Raw genomic sequence first — 27758 nt, 5'->3', positions numbered from 1 at the left:
AAGGTGATCTTTACCCTTCAGTTACAGAAGCAAATAATACATTAAAACGCACGCAGAACGATTACCTTCTAGCCTGAGAGATCGCTGTAAATAAGCAAGGAAAGACACTGACTTTTGAAAAGCACTGACATACCCAGTAGGTAACTGACCTTTTGTGAGTGGACAGAGGAGTGATCGTGTGAACAAATACTATAAGAAATGAGTGAAGGTAAACTTAGGAATAAAAACAACTGCAGCAAAAACATGCAGCCCACTTACAGATTCAGAGTGCTCCATTACAGCCAAAACAAAGAAGACATATTCTTGACCGCTTTGGAGTTGCTTATTCTCAAAGCCACCATACTGCTTTTTATCCCCCAGGGTGAACTCAGTAGGAAGAACTTCAAAGTGAGCTGCAATGTATGGCTTTAATTCAACTTCTCTCCCAAAACGAATGCTTCTGCGTTTCCTAACTATCTCCTTAAGTAACGGGGGGGGGGGGGGGGGGGGAAGGAGAGAGAGAGAGAGAGAACAGAAAGATAACTGTAAGCATTAATGTAACTTATTGACAGTTTAATGGGAAAACTTAATTCAGGGCCAAGAACTATCAAAATACCATTTATGCTCATTTCATGGTGCTTGTCAGTATCACTAAATCTCAGTTCTTGCAATCCTTAAATTTTTGGACTTTCCTGTTAAGATAAGATACTAAATTGCAATTGCACTGCTCAGATTATAAACATGGGTCAACTAGATCAATTTTCAGTGCCTGATATCATTGTCCATGCTAATAAAACCCTACAGAATTAATTCCTACAATGCATTACACCTTTTCTCTGAAAAATAAAGACAATTTGTTGCATAATATTTTTTCATATGTATGCAGCAGCCACACTGTGACCTCCAACTTAATACAGTGAATCCCAATAAAGCAAATGAACTTCCCTCCGAGGAAGGAAATTGAAAACAATACAAAATTGAGAAAAAAAAATCCCAGCCTGTGAAACTCAGGCTTCATTACCTAGGTTTAATTTTTCAGGGGGACTTTCTAAAATGCAAACACTATCTTTCTAGCACCATTCAGTATTACGAAGAGTTTAGAATACAAACAACAACATCATCCATATTCACAAAATAGTCCATTGGATTTCTGTAACAGCTTTCATCCGAGGCTCTCCAAGAACTTTACAAATAATGAATCTCAAATACACACACACAGTGAGGGAGGTAAAATTAAATTCATTTTACAGATGAGTAAAGGGAGGCAGAGAAAGTTTAAAGGCACAGTTTCTTGATGCACTTATCACCCACAATTCCAACTGACGTCAATAAAAGTTTCAGCTGCTCATCATCACTAAAATCAACCTTTAAACAACTTGTTCAAGGTCACACAGCACTTCAATGGAAAAGCCAGGAACTGAACCCTGGAGTCCTGACACCTAGACCACTTTCCATCATAACAGTTAAGCACCAGAACTTAACATACTCAACGGAGACATAAACTGTGTAGCCTGCCTTTCAAAATGTAAACTTCCTTTACCCCATTAAATATTTGCTCTGATGAACAAAGCCAAAATATACATCAGGGTATTTGGCAGTAAGATTAAATACTAGCTCATGTTTGTATGTTAACTAATAAATGAAATAAAGCCGACCTGGTAAAGCCACTGATTAATTACTTATTTAAACGGCCAAATGCTTATTCAATATCTTTTATCACATTGGATATACTGACATTAAGCAAATACTAATTTGACTCATTTAAAAATAGCCTGAAGTTTTCCTGCTTGACAAGTGATGACTGCTAAGAGTGTTCCCTCATTTTTCACCCATAAAACTTATTCATTGTCCTATTTTAAAGTAAAAGCAATAGACTCAGTCTCCAACCTTATATTCTTCCAAGGTCACACAGTTATTTTGAGTTCTTCTGCTCCCAGACAAAATGAACAAAATGGGTAAGTTTTCACTACTTTGTTAAGTGTAGGAGGCAAGTCTCCAGGGGAAAGTTACAGATCAGTAGCAAAGCGGCGAACAGCAGAGGCTAACAGAGGGAGTTTGCCTGGGAGCTGTCCGAGAGGAGGTACGCTAAGTGCTGCATTAGGGGGGCTGTGTTGGTGAGTATCTGAGTGTCTGCTGCTGGGACAGTTGGTCAGTTTGACCGTGTGCTTGATTGCTTGCTTGTTTGTTTGAAAAGTGTGAATTGGGAGTGCTTTGTTCCAGGTGGGCCTTGAGTGGGCCTGACTGGTATATAAGGGCAGTCAGCAGCGAACCAGCTGAGCGACGAACAGCAGAGGCTAACAGAGGGAGTTTGCCTGGGAGTTCGCCTGGAGAGAGCTCACTGAGGCTTTCATCTGCAGGTTTCTCTGAGTAGTTCCTGCAACAGCCGAGGAAGCTCTTAAGAGGACAGGGATATGGAAGGTGAGCGATCAGCTGTTGTAACCTGCATAGGTTGTGCCATGTTTGTCTTTCTTCCACAGGACAGAAGCGACTTTGTCTGTACAAAGTGCAAGCTGGTCTCCATATTGGAAGAGAAGGTTCGAGGGCTGGAGAAACGAGTATCAACACTGCGTTGCATAAGGGAAAATGAAGATTTCCTGGATAGACGTCAGGAGATGCTTCTACGGCCACAATGTTCTGAAGATTCGGAGCAGGCGCAGCAGGGACAGAAGGATTGTGAAGAGGTTTGGCAGCATGTGACCTCCAGAAGGAGAAAGAGGAGCGTCCATGTACCAGCAATGGAGATACAGGTGAGCAATCGTTTCCATGTTCTCTCCACAGGTACTAATGCGGAGAGTGGACTAGATGACCCATCTGAGGGAAGGGAGCAGAAGGAGACTCCACTGATTGGAAGGCAAAAGATGCACTGTCCTAGAGATGGGGGTTCCATGACCACCACTTCCAAGAGGGACTGAGTCATCTATCTGCCACCCCGACCGGGAAAACCGAGAAGTCTGCTGCTTGCCAGGAGCTAGGATACACGATGTGATGGAGAGACTGCCGCGACTCATCAAGCCCTCGGATCGCTACCCCTTCCTGCTTCTCCACGTAGGCACCAATGATACTGCCAAGAATGACCTTGAGCAGATCACTGCAGACTACGTGGCTCTGGGAAGAAGGATAAAGGAGTTTGAGGCGCAAGTGGTGTTCTCGTCCACCCTCCCTGTGCAAGGAAAAGGCCTGGGTAGAGACCGTCAAATCGTGGAAGTCAATGAATGGCTACGCAGGTGGTGTCGGAGAGAAGGCTTTGGATTCTTCGACCATGGGATGGTGTTCCAAGAAGGAGGAGTGCTAGGCAGAGACGGGCTCCACCTCACGAAGAGAGGGAAGAGCATCTTCGCCAGCAGGCTGGCTAACCTAGTGAGGAGAGCTTTAAACTAGGTTCATCGGGGGAAGGAGACCAAAGCCCTGAGGTAAGTGGGGAAATGGGATCCTGGGAGGAAGCACAAGCAGGAGAGCGCAAGAGGGGAGGACTCCTGTCTCATGCTGAGAAAGAGGGACGATCAATGAGTTATCTTAAGTGCCTATACACAAATGCAAGAAGCCTGGGAAACAAGCAGGGAGAACTGGAAGTCCTGGCACAGTCAGGGAACTATGATGCGATTGGAATAACAGAGACTTGGTGGGATAACTCACATGACTGGAGTACTGTCATGGATGGATATAAACTGTTCAGGAAGGACAGGCAGGGCAGAAAAGGTGGGGGAGTTGCGTTGTATGTAAGAGAGGAGTATGACTGCTCAGAGCTCCGGTATGAAACTGCAGAAAAACCTGAGTGTCTCTGGATAAAGTTGAGAAGTGTGAGCAACAAGGGTGATGTCGTGGTTGGAGTCTGCTATAGACCACCAGACCAGGGGGATGAGGTGGATGAGGCTTTCTTCTGGCAACTAGCAGAAGTTGCTAGATCGCAGGCTCTGGTTCTCATGGGAGACTTTAATCACCCTGATATCTGCTGGGAGAGCAATACAGCGGTGCACAGACAATCCAGGAAGTTTTTGGAAAGTGTAGGGGACAATTTCCTGGTGCAAGTGCTGGAGGAACCAACTAGGGGCAGAGCTTTTCTTGACCTGCTGCTCACAAACAGGGAAGAATTAGTAGGGGAAGCAAAAGTGGATGGGAACCTGGGAGGCAGTGACCATGAAATGGTCGAGTTCAGGATCCTGACACAAGGAAGAAAGGAGAGCAGCAGAATACGGACCCTGGACTTCAGAAAAGCAGACTTTGACTCCCTCAGGGAACAGATGGGCAGGATCCCCTGGGAGAATAACATGAAGGGCAAAGGGGTCCAGGAGAGCTGGCTGTATTTTAAAGAATCCTTATTGCGGTTGCAGGAACAAACCATCCCGATGTGTAGAAAGAATAGTAAATATGGCAGGCGACCAGCTTGGCTAAACAGTGAAATCCTTGCTGATCTTAAACGCAAAAAAGAAGCTTACAAGAAGTGGAAGATTGGACAAATGACCAGGGAGGAGTATAAAACTATTGCTCAGGCATACAGGAGTGAAATCAGGAAGGCCAAATCACACTTGGAGTTGCAGCTAGCAAGTGATGTTAAGAGTAACAGGAAGGGTTTCTTCAGGTATGTTAGCAACAAGAAGAAAGTCAAGGAAAGTGTGGGCCCCTTACTGAATGAGGGAGGCAACCTAGTGACCGAGGATGTGGAAAAAGCTAATGTACTCAATGCTTTTTTTGCCTCTGTCTTCACAAACAAGGTCAGCTCCCAGACTGCTGCACTGGGCAGCACAATATGGGGAGAAGGTGACCAGCCCTATGTGGAGAAAGAAGTGGTTCGGGACTATTTAGAAAAACTGGACGTGCACAAGTCCATGGGGCCGGATGCGCTGCATCCGAGGGTGCTAAAGGAGTTGGCGGATGAGACTGCAGAGCCATTAGCCATTATTTTTGAAAACTCATGGCGATCGGGGGAGGTCCCGGATGACTGGAAAAAGGCTAATGTAGTGCCCATCTTTAAAAAAGGGAAGGAGGAGGATCCGGGGAACTACAGGCCAGTCAGCCTCACCTCAGTCCCTGGAAAAATCATGGAACAGGTCCTCAAGGAATCAATTATGAAACACTTAGAGGAGAGGAAAGTGATCAGGAACAGTCAGCATGGATTCACCAAGGGGAAGTCGTGCCTGACTAACCTAATTGCCTTCTATGATGAGATAACTGGCTCTGTGGATGAGGGGAAAGCAGTGGATGTGTTATTCCTTGACTTTAGCAAAGCTTTTGATACGGTCTCCCACAGTATTCTTGCCGCCAAGTTAAAGAAGTATGGGCTGGATGAATGGACTGTAAGGTGGATAGAAAGCTGGCTAGATCGTCGGGCTCAACGGGTAGTGATCAATGGCTCCATGTCTAGTTGGCAGCCAGTTTCAAGCGGAGTGCCCCAAGGGTTGGTCCTGGGGCCGGTTTTGTTTAATATCTTTATTAATGATCTGGAGGATGGTGTGGACTGCACTCTCAGCAAGTTTGCAGATGACACTAAACTAGGAGGCGTGGTAGATACACTAGAGGGTAGGGATCGGATACAGAGGGACCTAGACAAATTAGAGGATTGGGCCAAAAAAAACCTGATGAGTTCAACAAGGATAAGTGCAGAGTCCTGCACTTAGGACGGAAGAATCCCATGCACTGCTACAGACTAGGGACCGAATGGCTAGGTAGCAGTTCTGCAGAAAAGGACCTAGGGGTCACAGTGGACAAGAAGCTGGATATGAGTCAACAGTGTGCTCTTGTTGCCAAGAAGGCTAACGGCATTTTGGGCTGTATAAGTAGGGGCATTGCCAGCAGATCGAGGAATGTGATCGTTCCCCTTTATTCGACATTGGTGAGGCCTCATCTGGAATACTGTGTCCAGTTTTGGGCCCCACACTACAAGAAGGATGTGGAAAAATTGGAAAGAGTCCAGCGGAGGGCAACAAAAATGATTAGGGGTCTGGAGCACATGACTTATGAGGAGAGGCTGAGGGAACTGGGATTGTTTAGTCTCCAGAAGAGAAGAATGAGGGGGGATTTGATAGCAGCCTTCAACTACCTGAAGGGGGGTTCCAAAGAGGATGGAGCTCGGCTGTTCTCAGTGGTGGCAGATGACAGAACAAGGAGCAATGGTCTCAAGTTGCAGTGGGGGAGGTCCAGGTTGGATATTAGGAAACACTATTTCACTAGGAGGGTGGTGAAGCACTGGAATGCGTTACCTAGGGAGGTGGTGGAGTCTCCTTCCTTGGAGGTTTTTAAGGCCCGGCTTGACAAAGCCCTGGCTGGGATGATTTAGTTGGGAATTGGTCCTGCTTTGAGCAGGGGGTTGGACTAGATGACCTCTTGAGGTCCCTTCCAACCCTGATATTCTATGATTCTATAAAGAGATTAAAATATAATTTCTAGTATATATTTTCATTTTAAAAATATGCTTAGTCGGGGAAGCTCTAGCTGAACCCACTTTTTCAGTATTACACTGCAACTTAGATGGCATTTCTCTTTGCCATCCCCAAAATGGAACAAGTATTTCCTAATTATGCATCAAACAATCCAAAAGCACACAAAGCAAGCAACCACTCCTTTCTCTGGGATATGACTTAAACTTAACTCACTACTAAAACAAAGTTTGTTAACACTGATTAGCTGAACATGCCAGTTCATTAAAATTTTGAATCTCAAACAGGTTAAAATTAGAAATGGGCCCAAGATGCAAAATTTGGATACAAACTTCCTTAAAGGTTGGGGGTGTTTGGATACTGGGCTTTGCTGTGCTTCGTTACAAAGATCAGTATAGCGACCAGATATGGAGTTCAGACACAAGGCCTGATTCCCCATCGTGTTGCACAAGCTTTATGTTGGTGTAATTTTATTGATTTCAGTGGAGTTACACCAGCATAAAAACTAGTGTAATGGACCCCTCGATCTGAAAATGAACTTCCCAAGTATTTGAAGGTGTTTGGATCCTTGAAAAGGACATTGCTGTAAAATGACACTGTTGTACTGTAATCTTAGAAACAACTGTGGTGATTTTTGCACATTATCTTTTATTTAACGTGCATCCAGAATAATTTCCAGGTGACCCTCACTTGTGTAAAAGTGAGGGCCTCAGTGGGTAATAGACCAATCTTGGCCTATTAATGGTGCTTTTATCTAGTTGTTTTTGACGGCCACTCTCCCTTTTTAAGGAAAAAAAACCCCGCCTTCTGATTGCTTCACATGTGCCAGTACTAGGTAGAGTCAGTGGCAGCAACAGGACAGGGGAGCAGAGGCTGCCTGAACATTAGCCCTGGCTGCTGTTGCTTCTAACAGCAGCAGCTCAGAGCAGATCTGCTGAGGGAGGTATTCTTTCGTGATGCCATATGCCCCCAAGGCATCTGCTAGTGGGATTCTAAGAAGCATTCACCCCCAAAAATATGTACATGCAGTGATGCCAGCCTGCTGAGCTTTCTATCACTCCCCCGAGGCCAGCCTTTCCACAGCTCTGCTCCCAGAGATGCTTTCATCAGCTGCTGGGAACACTCTGTTATTTCTCTCTCCCTTCCTAGCTTCATCTCAGAGAGGAGTTTCATGGGCGAGAGGGGGCTGGGGAGGGGTAAGCCAGGATAAAGTCACTCCCAGCAGTGGATGAAAAAGACAACTGAGAGAAAGCTTGGTTATATACCAGGCGGGCAGGGGAAGTTGAAGGCAGCTTGGCAACTGGCTTCAATATATACACATCCACCTCTCCACAGTCAGTTCTATTTGCCTGCCTCCTAGCCTCAGGTCCAGCTCCTTTGGGTATTTGGGAGGGTAGGGAGTTTTTACTGACTGATGGTCCACAGACATCAGTATATTTATACAAAGGGAAGTATATGCTTCCAGCCACCCTTTAAGATGAAGAGTGAGATTTTCAAAGGAGTCACAGGGGACTAATCTCCACTGGAATTCAATGGCATTAGCTCACCTTACTCCTTCTACCACACCACCTTTGAAAATCCCAGCCAATTTTTTTGTTCCCCATCTTTCCAGTTCATATTATAATTATAATTTGGGTTTTAGACCTTTCATAAACCATTGCAAATCGGTGCATGTTGGTCAATCAAGGCCAGCTAAACTTAACGCTGTGTGTGAATGGAAATCTGGTTTACAAAATCTATTCCACATGACTGAATAGACCCCAGGTGCACCCTTGCTTTCATTCATATTTCAGATATAGGTGATGTCGTTGCCATATGTCATTAACATCACACTTATCCCCAGTGATACTTTATAACAGGACTAGGTTGAAAAGCTTTGAATTCATTTAAGACTTAACATCTATTTCTGGGTTGTTGTTTTTTTCGTTATTCCTCGCAACAACAAAAATTCTCCTAAACAACACACCTCTACCTCGATATAACGCTGTCCTCGGAAGCCAAAAAATCTTACCCCGTTGAAGCCGCGTTATATCAAACTTGCTTTGATCTGCCGGAGTGCGCAGACCCTCCCCCCGGAGCACTGCTTTACCGCGTTATATCAGAATTCATGTTATATCGGGTCGCGTTATATCGGGGTAGAGGTGTATTTAAATCCAAATCATAACATCTGCCATTCATATTGCTTTTACAAAGATGACATATTTACTCTGTGTCACCAAGTCTCATCATAACTAAATGTCTTTATGACTATATGCATTTTCCAAAATCTAATGGCCACAAACTAGCAAACAAGTCATGATTTCTGACCAAGCAAAATAATAGTTTACTCTGCTTGAATCAACTGCAAGAACCCAGGGTGAAATTCTGGTCCAGTTGAAGTCAATGGCAAAACACCCAATAACTTCAATGGAGCCTGAATTTCAACCCCAGTTTCCAGTACATTTTTTCTCCCTGGTACCTTTCAAACTCAGAATATCTGTCTAACTAGTGGCCTTGTCTTGCACCCTTGCTTTTCACCCTTCACTACCTCGGACTTCAATCAGAGCTGAGGGTGCATGACACCTTGTAGGTTCAGAACACTTAGATAAGTGTGGATACAGTCTTCTTGACTGGTAGATTATGGATTTACTGCTCCAAAACCACCTGCTACTGAGGTCTCTTTTGCTAACCTATTTCTGTAAAGCATTTGGGGGTGTCTAGCATATTGAGTAACTCCCTGTGCAATATGTCCCAAACCTAGATATCTGAGGATGTAGTAGATAAAACCCAGAAATTCCCCTAGCTCACCTCCATAAAGACCTAATCATTTGTCAGTAGTTTGGTTTAGCGGTTTGGTGAGTTTTCTTCTCATAGTTGCATTTTACCCTTTATTTGTGTCACTGCTTACTCAGGTTGGTCAGGGAAAGACTACATAACAACAATATAAAGTTCTTATTTCCCCAGGTAGGGGGGAAAAACCCTTTAAGCATCAGAAATTGAACGAGAAAGCATGAAGTGCAGCCACTGCCAGCTTTTGATTTTCCTCCCCCTTCTCAAGAGTTACTGCATATATTGAAGGCAATTGTAAAAGATATATCAAGGGCTTTAGTTCTTTAACAGAAATAATTTTCATTTTCCAGTCAATGCATATCTTATTTCTTCCACCATTAATTCTACAATGTGGTCTCAATTATATCAGTAAAAAAGTAGGAAACAGCCCATCCTGACCCAAATATTTCTGAATTAATAAATGTTCTTTATCAAACTATTATACAGATTAATGCACCACAACTTGCAGAATGATTAAAATGACCCTTTGTTATGGGAATCAGCAGCACAGACCCGTAGAATTTTATTGCAACAAAGTTCAATGTCATCCTGCACCCACACTTATCAGTTGTTGTTGCTGAATCTGACTGTGGATTTTGGAGGTTAAAATTGGACAGTAATAGTAAATCAATGTTCCATTACTGAATGGGTCTTTCCAGGGAAATTTTATTGTTTAACTACTTTTTATGTCATCTAGGACTGCATCAAGGTGCTGATAGCCTTTACAACCAGCTCTTTTAAAGGAAAGACATTAATGGTTCAAGCAAGTGGTCTCTGTGTTTTGAATCCGATTCTCATCAAAACAGAAAGAAGACAATGCTGTAAACTGCTTAAAAATTGATTAAAAGGGGGGGGGGAAGAGGGATAGCTCAGTGGTTTGAGCACTGGTCTGCTAAACCCAGAGTTGTGAGTTCAATCCTTGAGGGGGCCACTTAGGGATCTGGGGCAAAATCAGCACTTGGTCCTGCTAGTGTAGGCAGGGGGCTGGACTCAATGACCTTTCAAGGTCCCTTCCAATTCTAGGAGATAGGATATCTCCATTAATTTAAAATAATGAAGAGTATTTCAGGCTTTAATTGTTTACTCAGGAGCAACCATGTCTTCTTTTGAATAACTTAGTAACAACAACTAAGCCTTTTGCATTATTCTGATGAAGGATTACTATTTTCCTGCTGTTGCAGATAATTTTCTTTTCTGGTCACTGAAGAAATTAAAAACTCCCAATTATTGGACAAGGTTATTGAAAACACTTTCCTAAATTGACCTACAATAGATGCCCAGAATGAGGAATTACCTCTTGTTTTCCTTGCCCCTTGGAGTTCAGGTCACAGAAAACATATTTGGGTAGTGGGGGTAGGGAAAAAGTGTGGTGCCCACTTGCTGAATGAGCACTTCCTGTTGGCTGTTTTATGGAGAAGCAATGGCAACTCCATCACAGAATACTCTTTACCATGATTAAAGGAAAGGGGGAAAGTATATAGAGCTTGATCCAAAGCCTGCTGAATTCAATGGAAAGACTCCAAATGACTTTAGTGGTCTTTGATTAAGTCCAAATTGGAGAGTCTCTGTCATGAAGATGTGGGGATATTATCTGCATCAATTACAACGCCAATGAGTGTGGCCTCAAACCCTAGACAGATATAAAAATAATAATCGTAATGATACCTCACTCTCGTACGGTGCTTTTCATCTAGAGATCCCAAAGCACTTCACAAAGGTGGTCAGGATCACTACCCCCAGTTTACAGACAGGGAAAATGAGGACAGATTAGATTAAGTTCAATGCAGACATAGAAGGAATCTACACTAGGCTGGCTAGAAGTAATACTAGCTCAAAAGAGATAAAGTATTTCGTTGTTGTTTTTCTGAAATGAAGCCACTATACTCCGTTTATTGGAGTATGGCGCTTATATTGCTAATTGGTGACACACGGTTGTTTTGTCCTATGTGGTTTTTAATTTCGGAATACTGAGTACCACAAGAATAGAGAATACTACAAACATTTCCTAATCATCAGTATTACAGTATGTGAGAAACAGGTAAAAAGACCACAAGGTAAGTCAAATGTTAAACAGCAGTGCAAATTGCAATTTAGCATTTGTTATATCCTTAGCAAACAGCCCACTAATGAACCAGACCTTTACTGCAGTTCATATCAATGGTGATTAAGCTTTTGCTGACAACTCATTTCACCTTATGCACTTTTGCTTTATGCTTTACAATAGGCAAAGAATAAAATATTAATGCCAACAAAGATCAGACAGTTTGTGTGCTTTATTGAAACTTAATGTCTTTAATGTCTTCTAATTTAAGTAATTAGATCTTTTTTTCTGCCCCCAGAGGGTAACACAATCCAAAGATAAAATATCCAGACAACTAAACTCGCTGAAATCAGTGCATTAGTGGCATGCAATCATTAAAATATTTTAATTACTGAAACAGAAACAGTCAAAATAGAAATACTGTACCTCATCTAATTCCATTTCATCCGGACTTTCCCATGGTTTGATAAACTTTCCATGAGACTTCTTCAAAGGCACAATTACTATATAATAACCTCTGTAAAGGAAGTAATAGATAACAATGAGGTCTAAATCAAGTGAGTGGATAAGTCAAAAGGGTTGGATGTGAGCTTAAAGCCAACTTCTCTGGAGAGAGAGAACTGTGCTGAAATAAAGGCAGATTTTGTCCATGAAATGTTGCTACAATCTCCCAAATATAACTGCAAAAAGGTTCTTGTACACTACAGAGGCTCTTGCAAACAAACAGATGATAAATTCTAATGTACAGCATTTGACAAACAAATGGCACTAATTACCTGCTTTTTCATCTAAACACATACATATTTATATGAAACTATAATTATAATATTTCATAATGCCTACATGGTTGACTGCAGTTTATTATCTCGTTTTAAATGTAACAGGCATGGGATACTTGTGCCATGCCAGCATTCTAAGCGTATGGAAACCAACAAGCTGAAACTTATTACTGGATTTTTCAAGAGCCCATTTACCATCACACTCTTCTCCCAATTTTCATGTATAATGGGAATGAGATGGTAACATAATGCATTTGTTAATCCTGCTACTATTATCATACTGTAGTATTCTATAGATATAATACAAAACTGGTCAATAATATATAATAAGAAGTAAAAGGGTATGTATGGGGGACTTATACATATAACTGAGAATTAAGAATACATTATATACCTATAATGGGTAAGTGTGTGTGTGTGTGTTTATATATATATATACACACACACCTCTACCCCGATATAACGCTGTCCTCAAGAGCCAAAAAATCTTACCGCATTATAGGTGAAACCGCATTATATCGAACTTGCTTTGATCCGCCAGAGTGCGCAGCCCTGCCCCCCCCAGAGCACTACTTTACCGCATTATATCCGAATTTGTGTTATATCGGGTCAAGTTATATCGAGGTAGAGGTGTATATATACACACTGAGAATTAAGACATTATACACACACATACCCCGAGAATTAAGACAACATTATATATCTATAATAGATTTGTGTGTATATGTGTGTTATATAAAGTGACAATTAAGAACATATTTTATATATATATATATATATATATATATAAAATTAAGATTTTTTTATTTTTTGTTCCTGGATTGTCCCCTTCTCATTTTCTCTCACCAAACCAGAGTGTATGTCAAGCAGGTCTATCCTTTCATATTAGTGTGCAGAACTGAGGAAAGAGAGTGACAACAATAGATATTATATATTTTCTTAATATATTTGTCAAAAAAACCACTTATTCTTTGTTTCAATAGCAGAGAGGATAGGGGAGAGTAGTTGCCTTCCTTTGCCCTGATAATGACAGATCTCATATTTAAGGTGCCTCTGTGTCCTCCATTAGTGACTAGTAATAGAAGATAAGGCTGAAGGACCATGGACAATCTTCACCTATCCTGGCCTGCCATTTTTTATGGCTTATTATCCATTTTTTTTCTGCCACAGTGGCTGTCTGTTCATTTCTATTCATGGCTAGGAATACAGTTGAACAGCCTCCTCTGAAGCAATTAGTAAGAGAATCCATAACCATCCTTCTCCATGGTCCTATACAAAGAGCTCAGTCTAAACCAGCCTATGAAGTAACCTTCTCAATGGAGCTCCTTCAGTCTGGATCTCCTTTTTGGCAGCACGTGAAAATACTCCTAGAGACAAAGGAGTTCTATGTTGTAACATGACTGCACTTTTTTATTACCATACAAAATGCTTAAATGTGTTAAAATTTCCTTTTTTAAAAAAATATCAAGGGCCTAATTTTCAAAGACCATCCACAACTATAATTGATGCCAAGAGGAAGTGTAGGTACTCAGTTCTTTATGTACCACAGACCCGTGAATGCTATTTACCAGTCCAAGCCCATAATAATTCTATCCTAGATTTGTAAAACAAAGCATGTAGCACAGTGGTTCTCAAACTTCAGTACTGGTGACCCCTTTCACATAGCAAGCCTCTGAGTGTGACCCCTCCTTATAATTAAAAACACTTTTAAATATATTTAACACCATTATAAATGCTGGATGCAAAGCGGGGTTTGGGGTGGAGGTTGACAGCTCGCGACCCCCCATGTAATAACCTTGTGACCCCCTGAGGGGTCCCGACCCCCAGTTTGAGAACCCCTGATGTAGCATGAGTCTATAATGACGAGAGGGGGCTGACTAAATATCTTATCTCTTAAGCAGATCAATAAAACAGGGAAACAACTCTTTTTCTAGCAAATGCTATAGGCTCAGATTCTGCCAGCTTTACTTATATTGAGTGAAATCCTGGTTCTATTGAACTCATCAGCAAAACTTCCATTGACTTCAATAGGACCATAATTTCACCCAGTCAGCAGTACTGTACTCCCCAAATAGTCCCATTGATTAAATTGATTTCAGTGGAACTACTGGGAGAGGAAGATACTGCTCAACTTGAGTATAATCCTTGCAAAATCTGGGCTTTAATGCTGGATATGTATCTCCAAGCTTTTGTATTTATTTATTTCACATGATTTCTTTGTTGTTTTATCAGTGACCCAACATAAAAACAAGGATACATGGAATACAACAAGATCAAAGCTACCATTATAGTACATGTCTTCATAGAAAGAACTATAAAAGAGATCATATTAAGGTAAGACTGAGGAGGCTATATAAGACACTGGAAGTTATTAAAAATGCTGCAAATAAGATTTTCAGAAATAAATACGTAAGAAGGGATTGTCATTTCACAGACCAAACGGTCTTCACGTGTTCTCTTAAAAATGTATCATCTTATTTGATCCTTCAAAAAAGGATGGATGATCCCATTTTCTATTCTGCTAGCTGTGCCTGCTTTGCTGAAACAGGAGTTATATAAATACTGAAGTACGAGTCGTAATAAATCCCTGTGCAGCCTTAGTAGAACTGACTAATCTCTCAGAAATAATAATTCATTCAAATAGGAAGCAAGAAATTGAGGCTTAAACAAAGTAATTTTTACATTAAAGTAAAAGACAGATCAAGCAGCAAGTCAAACATATCAGACACCTTTAGTCTGGATTACCTTGTGTATTGGATAATTCTGTGAAACCATTTTTTGCCCTCCCAAACATGATAAACTCCTGGTCACCATCACCACACCATTAAGAACAGTGCCAGTCAGAAGATTTTGAGGGAGGCTTAGTCAGATGACTTTTTGGGGAACTGCCAAATTTAACTCATTCATTCTATATGATAAAAGGGATTGTTCTTTGGGTCACCACACTTACTTGTAAGCAAAGGTATCAACTTTGAAAAAAAAAAAGTAAGGTGTGATTCTGCAAAGAAACCGGGGTCTTGGAGGTACTAGGCTCCATATCTGTTGGAGGGTTGTGTGTGCATTTGGCTTTACTCTGGCAATGACACAACTTTGCAAATGCTAACTGATTAATCATCACAATACCCTTTTGATGTAGAAAAGTATGTAGGCACCCTTTACTAGAGGGGCCTCCAAACTTTATTGGGAGTGTTCCAGGGGAAAAGCCTGTGTGCTGCAATCTAGCCTTAGAAACTACAACTCCCATGATGCCTTGAGGAAAGGTGGTGGGAGACTTCCTCGTGCAGGGAGAGCAGGTGGTGGACTTCATTTTGGGAAGAGGAGTGAGATAGCTGCTGTGGAGCTCTGTCCATACCAGGAGCTGCTGCTGAGAGCCTACAAGGGCTTTGGTTGAGCAGGGAGCTTCAAGGCTGTTGGTGGCTTCACTGGAGTCAGAGTAGAGACTGTTACTGTGCCTAGAGCTGACTGAGGTGGGCCTGCAGTGAAGGAGCTGTGAGTAATCCCCCCTCTTGTTTGGAAAGTACTTGCAAGGGAAGGGGCACAGTAGAGAGACTGAGTCTGAGGAGAGGCAGAGTGATCTTCCTACCGAACCAGGACCCAGAGCTACTGACATTTGGTGGAGCCAACTCGAATTTCAGAGGGATTGTGTAGTTTTTTTTGTCTTGGCTGGACTGATAGACAGAACCAACATAGTGCTGTCTCCAGCTGCAGATCTTCCAGCGCGCCCACACAAGTAAGTGCCTAGGACTCTGAAATCCAGAGGAGTGTACACTCTGGGGTGGGGTGAATGGTGGCAGTGTAAATGCCAGTCACATGTTTCATTTATTACTGTATAGTATATTTGTTAATTGATTTTATTCAATTGCTCCTGTGGATTTAAATTAGTAATGACATTTAATCTTAGTCTGTTATATCCTGTTTCTTTAAGTTTTTAAGTAAATGAGTGTCAGCTCTAATTTAAGTATATTGAATGTATATTATTTATAATTGGTATTTGAGTTAGACCCATGCCACAGGTTATTATTATTATTACTATCTGAAGGAGTTCATTCCTGGAGGTTCCCAAGGCACGCCATTGAGTATGTACAGGGGCCAGCCAGGTGGAGGCACCACCAATTTTAAATTCCTTTAGGAGTAAAGGGACTGCAGCAGAGGGGTGGATAGAAGATTCCCACTTATTCAACATCACCCTGGATCTCCCTTAATGTCAACAACATCAGGCGGCCAGGCACACAGGTGAGTGTTGCCTACTCCTGAGTAACCCAGGGAAGAAAGGGGGGTTACAATATTATTATCCCAAAATTATAATTGAGGAAACAGAGGCAGAAAAGATAAGGCCAAAGCTGTCACACTTAGGTGCCCAAAATTAGGCACCTGAATAAGTGACTGGAGAGTGCCCTCCACCCCTATTGCCTTCAATAGGATGAGTGCTCAGCTTCTTTGAAAACCAGGCCACTTTTAGTCAGGTGTACTTACATCTGAAAATTTTGGCCTAAGTGATTTGAACAAGGTCATATGGGGGAGTCAGGGACAGAGCTGGGACTGAAATATAGGATTCCCTTGTTCACAGTACTGTGCTTAGGGTGACCAGACGTCCCGATAAAATTGGGACCGTCCCAATTTTTAGCTGTTTGTCCCCGCCGGCGGTTTTTTTTTGCTCTGCCGGTAGCAGGCAGCACTCGGCTTTTTTTTTTGCTCCGCCGGCGTCATTCGGCATTTTTTTTTTGCCCCCCTCCCCAGTGTCCCGATATTTTCTTCCTCTGATCTGGTCACCCTAGCTGTGCTTAATCCACTGGGATGCAGCTTGCAACACCCCAACACCTCCAACAATAGCCTGGGTAACCATAAATTGTTCTGGAATCTCTCTAAAATTCAAACCAGATTTCATAGTTCTCAAAGTCCAGCTTTGTGCAGCTGTAGAGAAAGGCCCTGAAAATTTTAGTTCAGCCCTAGCAACTAATTCACATGTTCAGTGCTGTCTTTGCAAGGAAAAGGGCTAAAATCTTACTTTAATAAAAATAAAAGCTGAGATTTGCCTCTGGCTTTGCAGGCCTGAAAGGCCAGCTCTACCTTCAATGCAGTGAGAGGGAAGTTTAGCACACTGTTTGAAATATAGTACAGGGAAAAAGAATAGCACTCCTCATATGCCCTTCCATACACCCTAATAGCTTCCCCCATTTCTTAGGAAGATCTTAGGTCCATCATCCCTCTTCAGCCCTATTTGCATTTTAAGAAAAGTTGGAGAAGTGTAGTTTCTTAGCTATGATTTCCCTCTTATCATAGGCTACCGCTATTCACCTAATGGAATAAAATCAACTTCTTAAATCAATACATGCAGGTAGTCAGTTCAGATTACAGTATTTATCCCTTTTTTCTATTGTAAGCCATTAGATGGCTACAAACCTCTTCTTAATTTTGTTATTTTGAACAGATCTAACTGTATAGTTTTAAGTTACACATAAAATTTCATTATCTGTTTTATTTTTAAATACACATTTTGTGTTTAGTCCAAATATTTGCCTCAACAATAGCTGTAGATTCCTTCAACCTGCCCAGCCACAACCTTAAGACGACTCCTAATTTCATGTGGTCAGTAATTACAGTTGTTAAAAAAGTGGTTTCCTCAAAATTAAGAGAAAATCAGCTGAGAGTACAACTTTGCACACTAATGTGTTCTGGCTGAGTATGTGAACAGGTTACTTGGGCTATCATGGATTAAATTGATCATATGCATTGACTATTGGAATGCCCCCACTAAATCATAACCACTCATTTCCCTTCACATTTATGAATTTCTATCAAAGCATATAATGCAAGGTGAGTGTATCTTGTCTAACACTCTCTGTCATGCTTTCCAAGTGTCAGACTGCCACACACAACCTTGATTAGCCAATCACACTGCTGCACACACACTTTTAACACACACAAGCAATGTTAAAGTGGAGTACAGAAGTACACACAAGGTTGGTTGCAGAATGACACTGACTAGATCTATAAGGAATATCTATGCAGCACTGACAGTTATTGGGGGGAGCAATGCCATGTCAATTGTGGTGTTGTTAGAACATTCACTGCGTAACCAGGGCTCCGGTAACATACAAAACAGACTAAGTGGGTCAACAGAAGATGCAAAACACTTCAAGGGATTCCATAACTGTTTGTTTTCTTTGGGACTTAGGCCTTGCATAATTTCCCGCCTTTACTTGGGAGGGATTCATAAGCAGGCACAGCAACTTTCATTCAGAAATACTGTTTTTAGTAAGTACACAAATTTTGGCAAAATGCCAGAAATACCTTACCTGAAGCAGAACTGGTGAAAAGACACCCATTTAGCTCTGGATATGAATATTTTTGCACAGCTCTATTACAATATCTACTCATTCCCATTATTAGACACTGAAGAATGAAAGTTATGTCCCCCAACATCTTTAACAAATTATGGTGTGTCTAAGAAATTGCCCCCATGTCCCATTAGTGTTAATTAAAAATGCACTACAGTAAAGCCATTAAACTCTTATCAGTTTTGCCTTTTGCCTAATTAACATTAATGCAGGATTCTCTATATTTAGTAATCCTACCATATTAGGATAGACAGTATCATGGTAGCGCAATGTTAATCACATACAAATGATAACTGTAAAAAGTTTAATGGTGATTACTGTACAAGATGGTTCTTCCCTCGCAGACACTACAGCTATTATTATCTCCTTAAACTCTAAGAATTCAAGTTATATTTAACAGATAGGGACTGCTTTTAAGCTTTAAACCATTTTATTGTATGCAGCTTTGTTTCCCAATGAACATACTTTTTTCTCTCACGTAGGTCCCCAAGCCTAGTGAGGGTGCGTTTTTGTGGCTTCCGCAATGGGAGAGTGCCAAAAAGAACAGACGAGACTGGGTTCCACAAGACATCCAGCCCCCTCAGTACATCCAGGGTAGGTTGGACATCTTGTGGGATTTGGCACGAGATTTGGAGCCATGATAGGAGCCCTGTGCTGAGGGCCACTTCTTGTTTGCTAGTTACCAGCCATCAGCCCCTCCTTCCTCCCTTATCTAGGTTGCTGAGGGCTAAGCTAGTAAGCACTTTGTGGCTGAGGGCCAGGCTAGTACCTGCTTTTTTCCCCATACCACAGACTGACCAAGGTTGTTTGGGTTTTTCACCTTCCTCGCAGCAAAACCTAGGGGTTGGGTTTTGAGCAAGCAGAGGGCTGGGATTCTCGCCCTCCTGGAGGTCACAGTTTGAACTTAAGTGAGAGTCATTTAGTTGGCACAACTTTTGGCATTTGCCCAGTGCAGGAACTTGCTGATATAGGCTCCAAATCCAAAGTAGTAACATAGTGGGCATCCCAAGGATGTCTCCTTATGAGATGGGGGCATCGGGTCTTACCCTGTGGGAGCAAATGTGAACCAGGGGCCGGGACACTATGCCGGGGCACCGCCCTGCTGATGTGCTTGATGGCGGTGCTCTCTGGGGGTGGAGATCCCTTCTCGCCTCAACCCTCAGAAGTGGGAGCAAGAGAAGCCGTCCAGGCTACCTCCTAGTGTGATGATTGGCTCCCTCTGTGGTGGGACCCCCCCAAAACTGGCAAAGAATCAATGGGCTGCAAGTGACTGCACTGTGCTGTCCCCTGACGGAAAAGTTGGCTGCAATTTGGCTAATGAAGTTGCAGCCTGGTTAAAACCCATACTACATGTCCTTGCCTTCTTCTGTGCTGGCTTATTCTCCCAGCAAATACCTATGCAATCCAAGGGGAGCTACATGTTTAGAATCATAGAATATCAGGGTTGGAAAGGACATCAGGAGGTCATCTAGTCCAACCCCCAGCTCAAAGCAGGACCAATCCCCAACTAAATCATCCCAGCCAGGGCTTTGTCAAGCCTAACCTTAAAAACCACCAAGGAAGGAGATTCCACCACCTCCCTAGGTAACCCATTCCAGTGCTTCATCACCCTCCTAGTGAAAAAGTTTTTCCTAATATCCAACCTAAACCTCCCCCACTGCAACTTGAGACCATTACTCCTACCATTAATGACAAGGTTAGACCCTAACTCCTACCAATAGTCTTCCACTTTTTTAATTACTTGTGGGGAAAGTTATTGTCTCTTTCTCGGTTGCTGTCATCTGTTGCTACTGTTTTACTAAATATCCTTAGCTCTTTTCTCCCTATAATTGCCTTACATCATAAATCTTTTTGACTCGTTCTATCTTCAGTCTTCCTTAGCTACATTTGTACTGACCATTTTTTCCTCAGTCTAATGAAAATGGCTACATTTTTCACTTTGTCACCCTTTTAAAGTTTCAACGTCATTCTTTTTCTGATCTCACCTGCCTTGAATGCCAGTGATAAAAAAGGGGAACAGCAGTGTACAAAGCATACAGTAAAAACCTACCAGAGAGAAGGCAGGTTGCATCCCCAACAATATTTAATGACTTGCTCATTTTCCTCCCCATTTCCTTCACATCACACATGGGAACCTTATAGAACAACAAGAATCACTGGAACCAGAGCAATAACACTTATTGATTATACCATGCTTCATGTTTTCCTGGCTATCTTTCTAATCCCTGCTGGCACTGTGCTGTCAGCTCTTTAGTACTATCTCTGTTGTTTAAGTCTTCACAGGACCATTTCTCCAAACATTTAAGCAGCCTCTGATAAATCTGGTAAACTCTTCTCCAAAACTGCCAGCAAACACTTCCCTATTTCCTTACTTGCACCTGACTGCCAGAAGCTGGGATTGTACAACAGGGGATGGATCACCTGATAATAGCCCTGTTCTGTTCATTCCCTCTGAAGAAACTGGCTCTGAAGAATACTGGGCTAGATGGAGCATTGGTCTGACCCAATATGGCCATTCTTATGTTCTTACCTGGATGTTACTGGTTTTAGCTTCATTCTTGCCTATATAATTAGTTCATTCAAAGTATTGTACCTGCAATAGCCCTTTAAGCCTCCTCTAGTCCAGGCAGTGACTGAGGCTTGATATTGCAAGTTGCTTCAGTGGGAATTGGTGGCACCAGGGCCGGCTCCAGGCACCAGCCAACCAAGCTCGTGCTTGGGGCGACACCTGGTAAGGGGCGGCCAATCTTGGGGTGGCGGGGGGCAGCGCGGCGCGGTGAGGGGGTTCGGCGGGGGGTGTTCGGCGGTGTGGTGCTCCGCGGGGAGGGGTTCGGCAGCGCTCCGCGCGGGGGGGGATGTTCGGCAGCGCGGCACTCCGTGCGCGGGGGGGGGGGGGGGTTCGGCGGCGGGGGGCTCAGCGGGGGGGCGGGAGCGGGGGGGGGGGGGGGGGGGGGGGGCGGCGCTTTTTTTTGTTGCTTGGGGCGGCAAAATAGTTAGAGCCGGCCCTGGGTGGCACAAATGTAACTGAAGGCATAAGCTGGCCTGCAACGTCTTTATTACTTGTAATGATTCATGATAAGAACAGTTACAGTTTGCAGGGATGACCGTGAAATAAAAATACATCATTTTACTTCTAAACTGAAAGCGAGCACCTTTGATCTAGAAAATACTACGAGACAATAAACGCATAACCGAAAATGCCATTTTTACATAATCAGAGTCAAATTGCACTTTAATACTGTAGAAAACAAATTCCTGAGGGTGGTTGATAAAACTATTTTTGGATGGCAAATTGGATTTTTGACTAGAAAATTTCTACAGAAAATTTCAGCTTTTTGTCAAAGAAAACAAACAAACCAGGAAGCTCTTGGCTGAAAACTTTCTGTCTGAAAACTTTTTTTTTTTTTGGTTTTTCAATGAAAAGAGGGTGGTTTTTTTTGTCATTGTCAAAAATTTCCAAAAGGAAAAATTTATCTTTTATGACCAGCTCTACAAAATCCCTTTTCTAGGTTGTGTCATGGTATCAAAAGGAAATGATGGTTTAAACTGCTGACTTGAGACCATAATGGTGCTGAATTGTTAGATCCATAACAAGGGATTCAATTACAGACTCGCATTCCCATAATTTCTACCGATGATGTTTTTGTTAACCATGTGTGAATGTCTATCTTATGCCAATCAGATTCCAGGAGAGCCTAAAACTATTAGATTGTATTCTGTGTTTGTATATCACCTATCTGAATGATCCAAGACTAGGGCTCCTGGGCACTATGGTAACACAAATAAATAATAAACATAATAGATGAAAAATTCACTGAAATATTCCATTTTATACCTTTTGGGGATTAACAAGAGTTAATTTTGGGATATAGGAAACTTGCCATTCTCATCAACTGCAGAACCTTTACTCACTTTATATTCTCATTTGCAGGTACTTCAGGAAGTTCCACAGTTATCATCCCATCTAAGTTGGTCTTCCCAATGAAGACTGGCTTGGTGCGCAGTACATCTGGTGCAGTCTTTGCTGTAACCCTATGCTGAAGACCTCCAGCACTGTTTCCCCTATTCGTCAGAACAAAGGAATACGATGTCTCCGGCTTCAAGTTAGTGATAAGTTTCTGAGTGGCTCGACCATCCACCTCAACCACCATTTTCCCATCATCATAAAGGATCTAATAGATACAAAAATTCAAGGCCTTTTAGTCATTGGGAGAAAAAAAGTTGTTAAATGATTGGTATTGATACACTGAAAACATAAATGAACCCAGCCATAAATTTAAAATGGTAATCGGCAGCATTTTATAGTCAAAAATGTTATTGACAACGGCATGTCAATCTAATTCTCTTTTTCCAGCAAAAATAATTATTTAAAATAAAGTGTCCTCTACTACAATGTACATGGTAATAGAGATGTATTTGTTAACATGTTTAAAATTCTTATGATGCTGATACAAATGAGCTGAGTGTTTAACATGCTGTTTATATCAAGGCTGTTCAGCAGACTTGGTTTACTGTAGATCTACCCATCCTTAAAGGTTCCTTGTTTTTTGAACCAGTTTTCATATTCACAAAAGTTCATAACATACTGCTCTTTGCTGACCTTTCCCAGTGGTGAGCATTCTGCATAAATGGTGCAGAAGAAATTGTAGGCAAGGCTGCAACTTACACAAATCTGTCTGACTGTATTATAAATAATTGGAATGCAAGAGTTAGAAACCAGATAGGTTTCTTTTTTTAAAGAACAGGTCAAAGGACTAAAGAAGATCACATTCTGTTACATACAATACAGAGCAGAAGCATTAAAAGAAAATTAATATTTTTAATTCCTCTGTTTAGAAAGACCTGTTGCACTGCATTATAAACAAACAAAGAGTTCACAGCATGTGTAATATCTAATATCAGTCAAAGTTTTGAATGCTGCCACTGCACTAATGCTAAGGTGGAAAGTTCACATTGCCGAAGGACTGATTTTAACTGCTTGGGTCAATATTGCTGATTAGCAATATTTAAATATAGCAGAACCAAAAAAAATCCACCTGCTCAGTAAATTGCTTAAGCAGCTGAACTATATCCTCCAATTTTATCCTTGATGTCTTACAAATTAGAAAACAACTTACTTTGAAAGGCATGGCAGAATTGTAATTCTCTGGAATCTCCCAAGACAGTAATACTGACGTCTTCATTACTGCTTTTACATGAAAATTTTTTGCAAACACTGCTGGAAAAGGAAAAATAATGTATTTAAACTACATCTTGAACCTTAGCTACTATAGCTTTTCCGCCACTACCAATAAGCTGGGGCTATTAGCTTTCCATTAAGGATAAAAAGAATAGAAATGCAAATCTCTGACTTGCTTAAGACAATCATTTTAATACCTCATTCTTACGAAGTTCATTCATCTAATACCATCTCAGTATGTTAGATTTTTCCTTACCTGAAAATACTGTGCAGATGTTAGCCAGACTTGCTTGACATGGGGTAACTGGATTCTAAGGTATCCAAAACATATTAAGATTTACATACTTTACCTTTTGTGTTGGTCGAACCTATTTACATGAATGGGCGGGTCAGTTTATTTACAGCTTCAAAAACACTGATATCCAAAGACCGACATTCCTTTAAAGGACAACGCCATAAGCAGACAAATCCTACCTTGATCCACGGGCAGTGTCCTGAACTGGACACTTGGACTATATGGACCGGGCCCTTTGCTCGTGTGGGCACGTACTTTTACATCATATGTAGTATCTGGTTTTAAGCCAGAAAGTGTCATAGTGGTATCGGCGGGAACAATGGGGAGCTCAATTGGGTGGTGTGCAACATTGATATCTCTGTACAGCAGGGTGTATTTGGTGATAATGCCATTTCGCTCTGCTAAGACTGGTGGCTGCCAAGTTAATTGGACCGACGTAGAGGTGGAGCTTTCTGAATGGAGGTTCTGAGGGAATCCATTGGGTACCTCTTCTGGAATAGAAATCTCTTTCACCATCTCCTCCCCATAGCCCACTTTATTTCTAGCTGAAAGCCTGAAGAGATAAGAAGCTCCTTTGTGAATGTCTGTGGCTGTGAAGTGGTCTTCTTTCTCCAAGAACTCCAGCGTTGTAAACATATCCAAGTCTTTGCGGCCAAACTTCAGGCGGTAACCCTGCAGGGGGCCAAAGGTATCGACAGGAGGGTGCCACTGAATAAGAGCCGTGTTCATCTGTGTGTGGCTAATCACAAGCCGAGGTTTTCCTGGAACTGTAGCACAATGTTATTTAATGATGATAAATATAAACGGAAATGTGCATTTAATTCTTGAGGCTTTTTAAATAGGAATACAGCTGTATTTGCTTTTCCCTCACTCTTTGTTCCTCAAATAACTATCTTATAAAAGTTCAGAAATAACCTCTTTCTTCTGCACTATTCAGTCACACAGTATAATAGACTTGGATAGCTAAGCTAGCCATTATTTGTTGTTCCCCCCACCCATTTTCCAAATACAGAGAAAAGTATGAACATTCAGGGACACAGAACGTATGAACACAAGTGAGGTAAAACTTCCAAACAGCTACTACCCATCTTTGCTTACAAGTACTCGCTTGTGAAAAGGAGTGTTGTCATAAGCATTCATTAATTTAATCCAGGGGAAAACATTTCCATTTCTGTAAGTAAAAAAAAAAATGGAGAAATTACAGGTTTCTCACGATGCCTAACATATCTACTACCATTTTTTTTTTGTGGGGCGGAGGGGACTACACCTACGATAGAAGGTAAGTCAGCTGGACCTTCTTCTTAGCAATCTTAGCACACCACCATTAGGAATCCTATCTACCTACCTTAGGTACTTATATGGCATCTGTCACTATAGTGTATCTGAGTGCCTTGCAATCTTTTTTGTATTTATCCTATCAATGTCCCTGTGAGACTGGGAAGTACTATTATCCTCATTTTACAGACGGGGAACTGAGATACGGACAAACCAAGTGACTTGTCCAAGATCACACAGGAAGTCTATGGTGAAGAAGATATTTAATCATGAGCTGCCCAAATCAGAGGCTGGCATCCTAGCCACTGCACTATTCTTCCTCCTGGGTCCTGCTTATCAGACCTTCATTCACATGTGTTTGAACTCCATGTAGATTACACTGACCAGTTGCAAAGCTTGCCTCTCTTAAGCAGTTTATTATGTCTGAAATGTACACGTAAACAGCTCACAATAGGAAAGTCAGCAGATGCACAAGAAAAAGATGAGGCTGACAGCTGATAAGGAGCAGATAAGGAGAAAATGGAGTGGGTAAAAGCACTCAAAACTGCATTTAAAAGATGTAAAGATTATGGAAATGGGTACAATGGATAAAGATGACAATGTTATTGGACAATGATGTGGGATTATTAGCTTGCACTGATGCAAGTCTGACACTCCATGTTATGGACTGGATAAATGTAAAGGATAACTTGTGTTTACTGATCAAATTTTCACAGCAAAAAGGACAATCTTTTCTTTAATCTTTTGAACTGTACATTTTATCTTTTCCCCAGAACTCCAGAAAATCAGTTAGTCATCATGAGAACTATTGATGATAATTCCAGAACAAGAACACCATTTCTTGGTGAAAATTCTGCAAATGATAAGCTCTTTTTTCATTACTGCTTTCGTAAGTCCTGGCCAATGTCTACAATATCATATGAATTTTGGTTTATTTTTATAGCCATTTACTACAGAGGCTTCATTTTTAAAGCCTAATTCTTGTCCAAATAGGATCCCAAACACTTTCTATGTTTTTCTGTAGTATAAAATGTATCTCTCTGAGTTCTGACCTTTCCCCACTGACGGATACAAGTCAGTTATGGAGCAGAGAAAAGACTGTGGATGCTCCCGTAGGCCATATTTTTCATTGTATTATAACTATTATTGAAGCCAATGGAGCATAAGCAAGAGGAGAAGAGCTCACAAAAATAGAATAATAACTCGTTCAGATTTTTAGATGACAGGTTGCGGGAAGCTGTCACTAAATTATTTATGCCATACATTGTTTTTACTCTTGTGGCAGCCCTCACATTTAAGACTGTTTCTTTTAAGTTTGATTGGTGGTGCCTATATAAAAGAAGTAAAAATTACAGCTAGTTCTCGAGCAGAATAGAAAAGCCAGCAACGTTTGCCTAACCACTAAAAAAAGAATTAAAACAATTAAAAATGCATCTATGTTGTCTAATGGCAAGAGCAACACATACCCATCATATCTTCATATGATACCACGTACTCTAGGATCTCCTCTTCAGTTAATAATTCAATGATTTAAATAAAAATGAAAACTTTTTTCTAGTTTCTTTTTACTAGAAATCTTTAAGGCAAAATGTTCCTAAAAGTGTCTAACTGTCATGACTTATATTTATTATAGCCCCAATGGTGAAAATGCAGAATTTTGTCAGGTCTTTTGGGAACTACAGTTTCCCAGTGATTATATTGAACAATAGTGATTGCATCCAAAGAGGACTTCACCCAATAATATTTGAGTTCAGTAAGGTCGAAATAAAATTCATGTACCTATGAAGGGGACATTCTCTGAATTTCTAATGAATTGCATCTCCATAACCATCCAGCAGGATGTCACAAACACCAAGTTACCTCACAACCATTACAAGATCAGAACAAGCTTTCTTTGGCTGAGCACAGCCTAAGTGCAGAACACTGACAACAGAAGCTTCTGGAAGGTGCCTTTAGCAACTTACCCAGGTACAGTGTCAGCTGCCGTACAGCACATGAGCTGTACGACATCTTGTAAATTAACACCTCTTAGGAGCAAACCTTTTCAAAGGCAGGGGCACTTTTAAAGCTCTAGTTTCAATTGAGAAAGCATAACTGGGCACAGAAAAAACTTAGTCCAAACTGTATGTTTCAACACAGCCAAGCATTTTGTTCTGCATTAAGAATGAATCTAAACCATTATGGACTTGTGCTGGCGTGATGAGATGCTGCACCTACTGCAACACAGGGTCCCCGAGAAGCAACAGCGCTGTCTCAAACTCGCCATTCACCTTATATAGTGTCTGACAATAAGGCTCAAATTTTACACTGTTGTGGTTACTCCTGTAGTGTCTCACCTCTGATAGGCTCCCATACAACCTGCTCTGTCTGAATTATATCCCTCATACTCCCTCGCGGTGGGGAGTGAAGCACCTTAGCCGTACTCTTAAGACTCAGGAGTGGCATTGATGGTGGCGGTGAAACAAATGACGCTTGCAGCACTGAGCCTCATGTGAGTTGGGGAATCACAGGATTATGGGTGAGAACAGAATGCTTACCACTGCATTTGGAGCAAGCCAAAGACCAACTAAAAGGTTCCTGTTAGAGGGAAATGGCAAGGACAGTGATCTGCAGAATGAGTGTGAATTCGGACATTGAGAAAGAACTGCAGAAAGACTGAGTTACACAATGAAGTAAAAGAGGGAGCAGTGAGG

General features: G+C 41.5%; 1 protein-coding gene across 7 annotated transcripts in view; it reads right to left on the bottom strand.

Annotated features, from left to right (window-relative positions):
• The window catches only part of PTPRD (protein tyrosine phosphatase receptor type D), a 184095-nt gene that overhangs the window by 116472 nt on the left and 39865 nt on the right, over positions 1–27758 (bottom strand). For 2 of the 7 annotated variants that reach the window (XM_024213898.3, XM_024213901.3), the window contains 5 exons: positions 23970–24557; positions 23434–23531; positions 22229–22488; positions 11627–11716; positions 259–469 (listed from right to left, as the gene is read on the bottom strand). In XM_024213898.3, the coding sequence (XP_024069666.2) occupies positions 259–469; positions 11627–11716; positions 22229–22488; positions 23434–23531; positions 23970–24557 (1247 nt within the window). Of the gene's footprint in view, positions 1–258; positions 470–11625; positions 11717–22228; positions 22489–23433; positions 23535–23969; positions 24558–27758 lie in introns of all 7 variants that reach the window. The other 5 variants (XM_024213900.3, XM_024213899.3, XM_024213903.3 and 2 more) reach the window with 3 other exon arrangements.

Source organism: Terrapene carolina, unplaced genomic scaffold (assembly GCF_002925995.2).
Source record: "Terrapene carolina triunguis isolate 2854851 unplaced genomic scaffold, T_m_triunguis-2.0 Scaffold35098, whole genome shotgun sequence".
Taxonomy (NCBI): Eukaryota; Metazoa; Chordata; order Testudines; family Emydidae; genus Terrapene; species Terrapene triunguis.
Note: the sequence above shows the minus strand (reverse complement) of the source record. Positions and strands in the feature narration are given on the sequence as shown.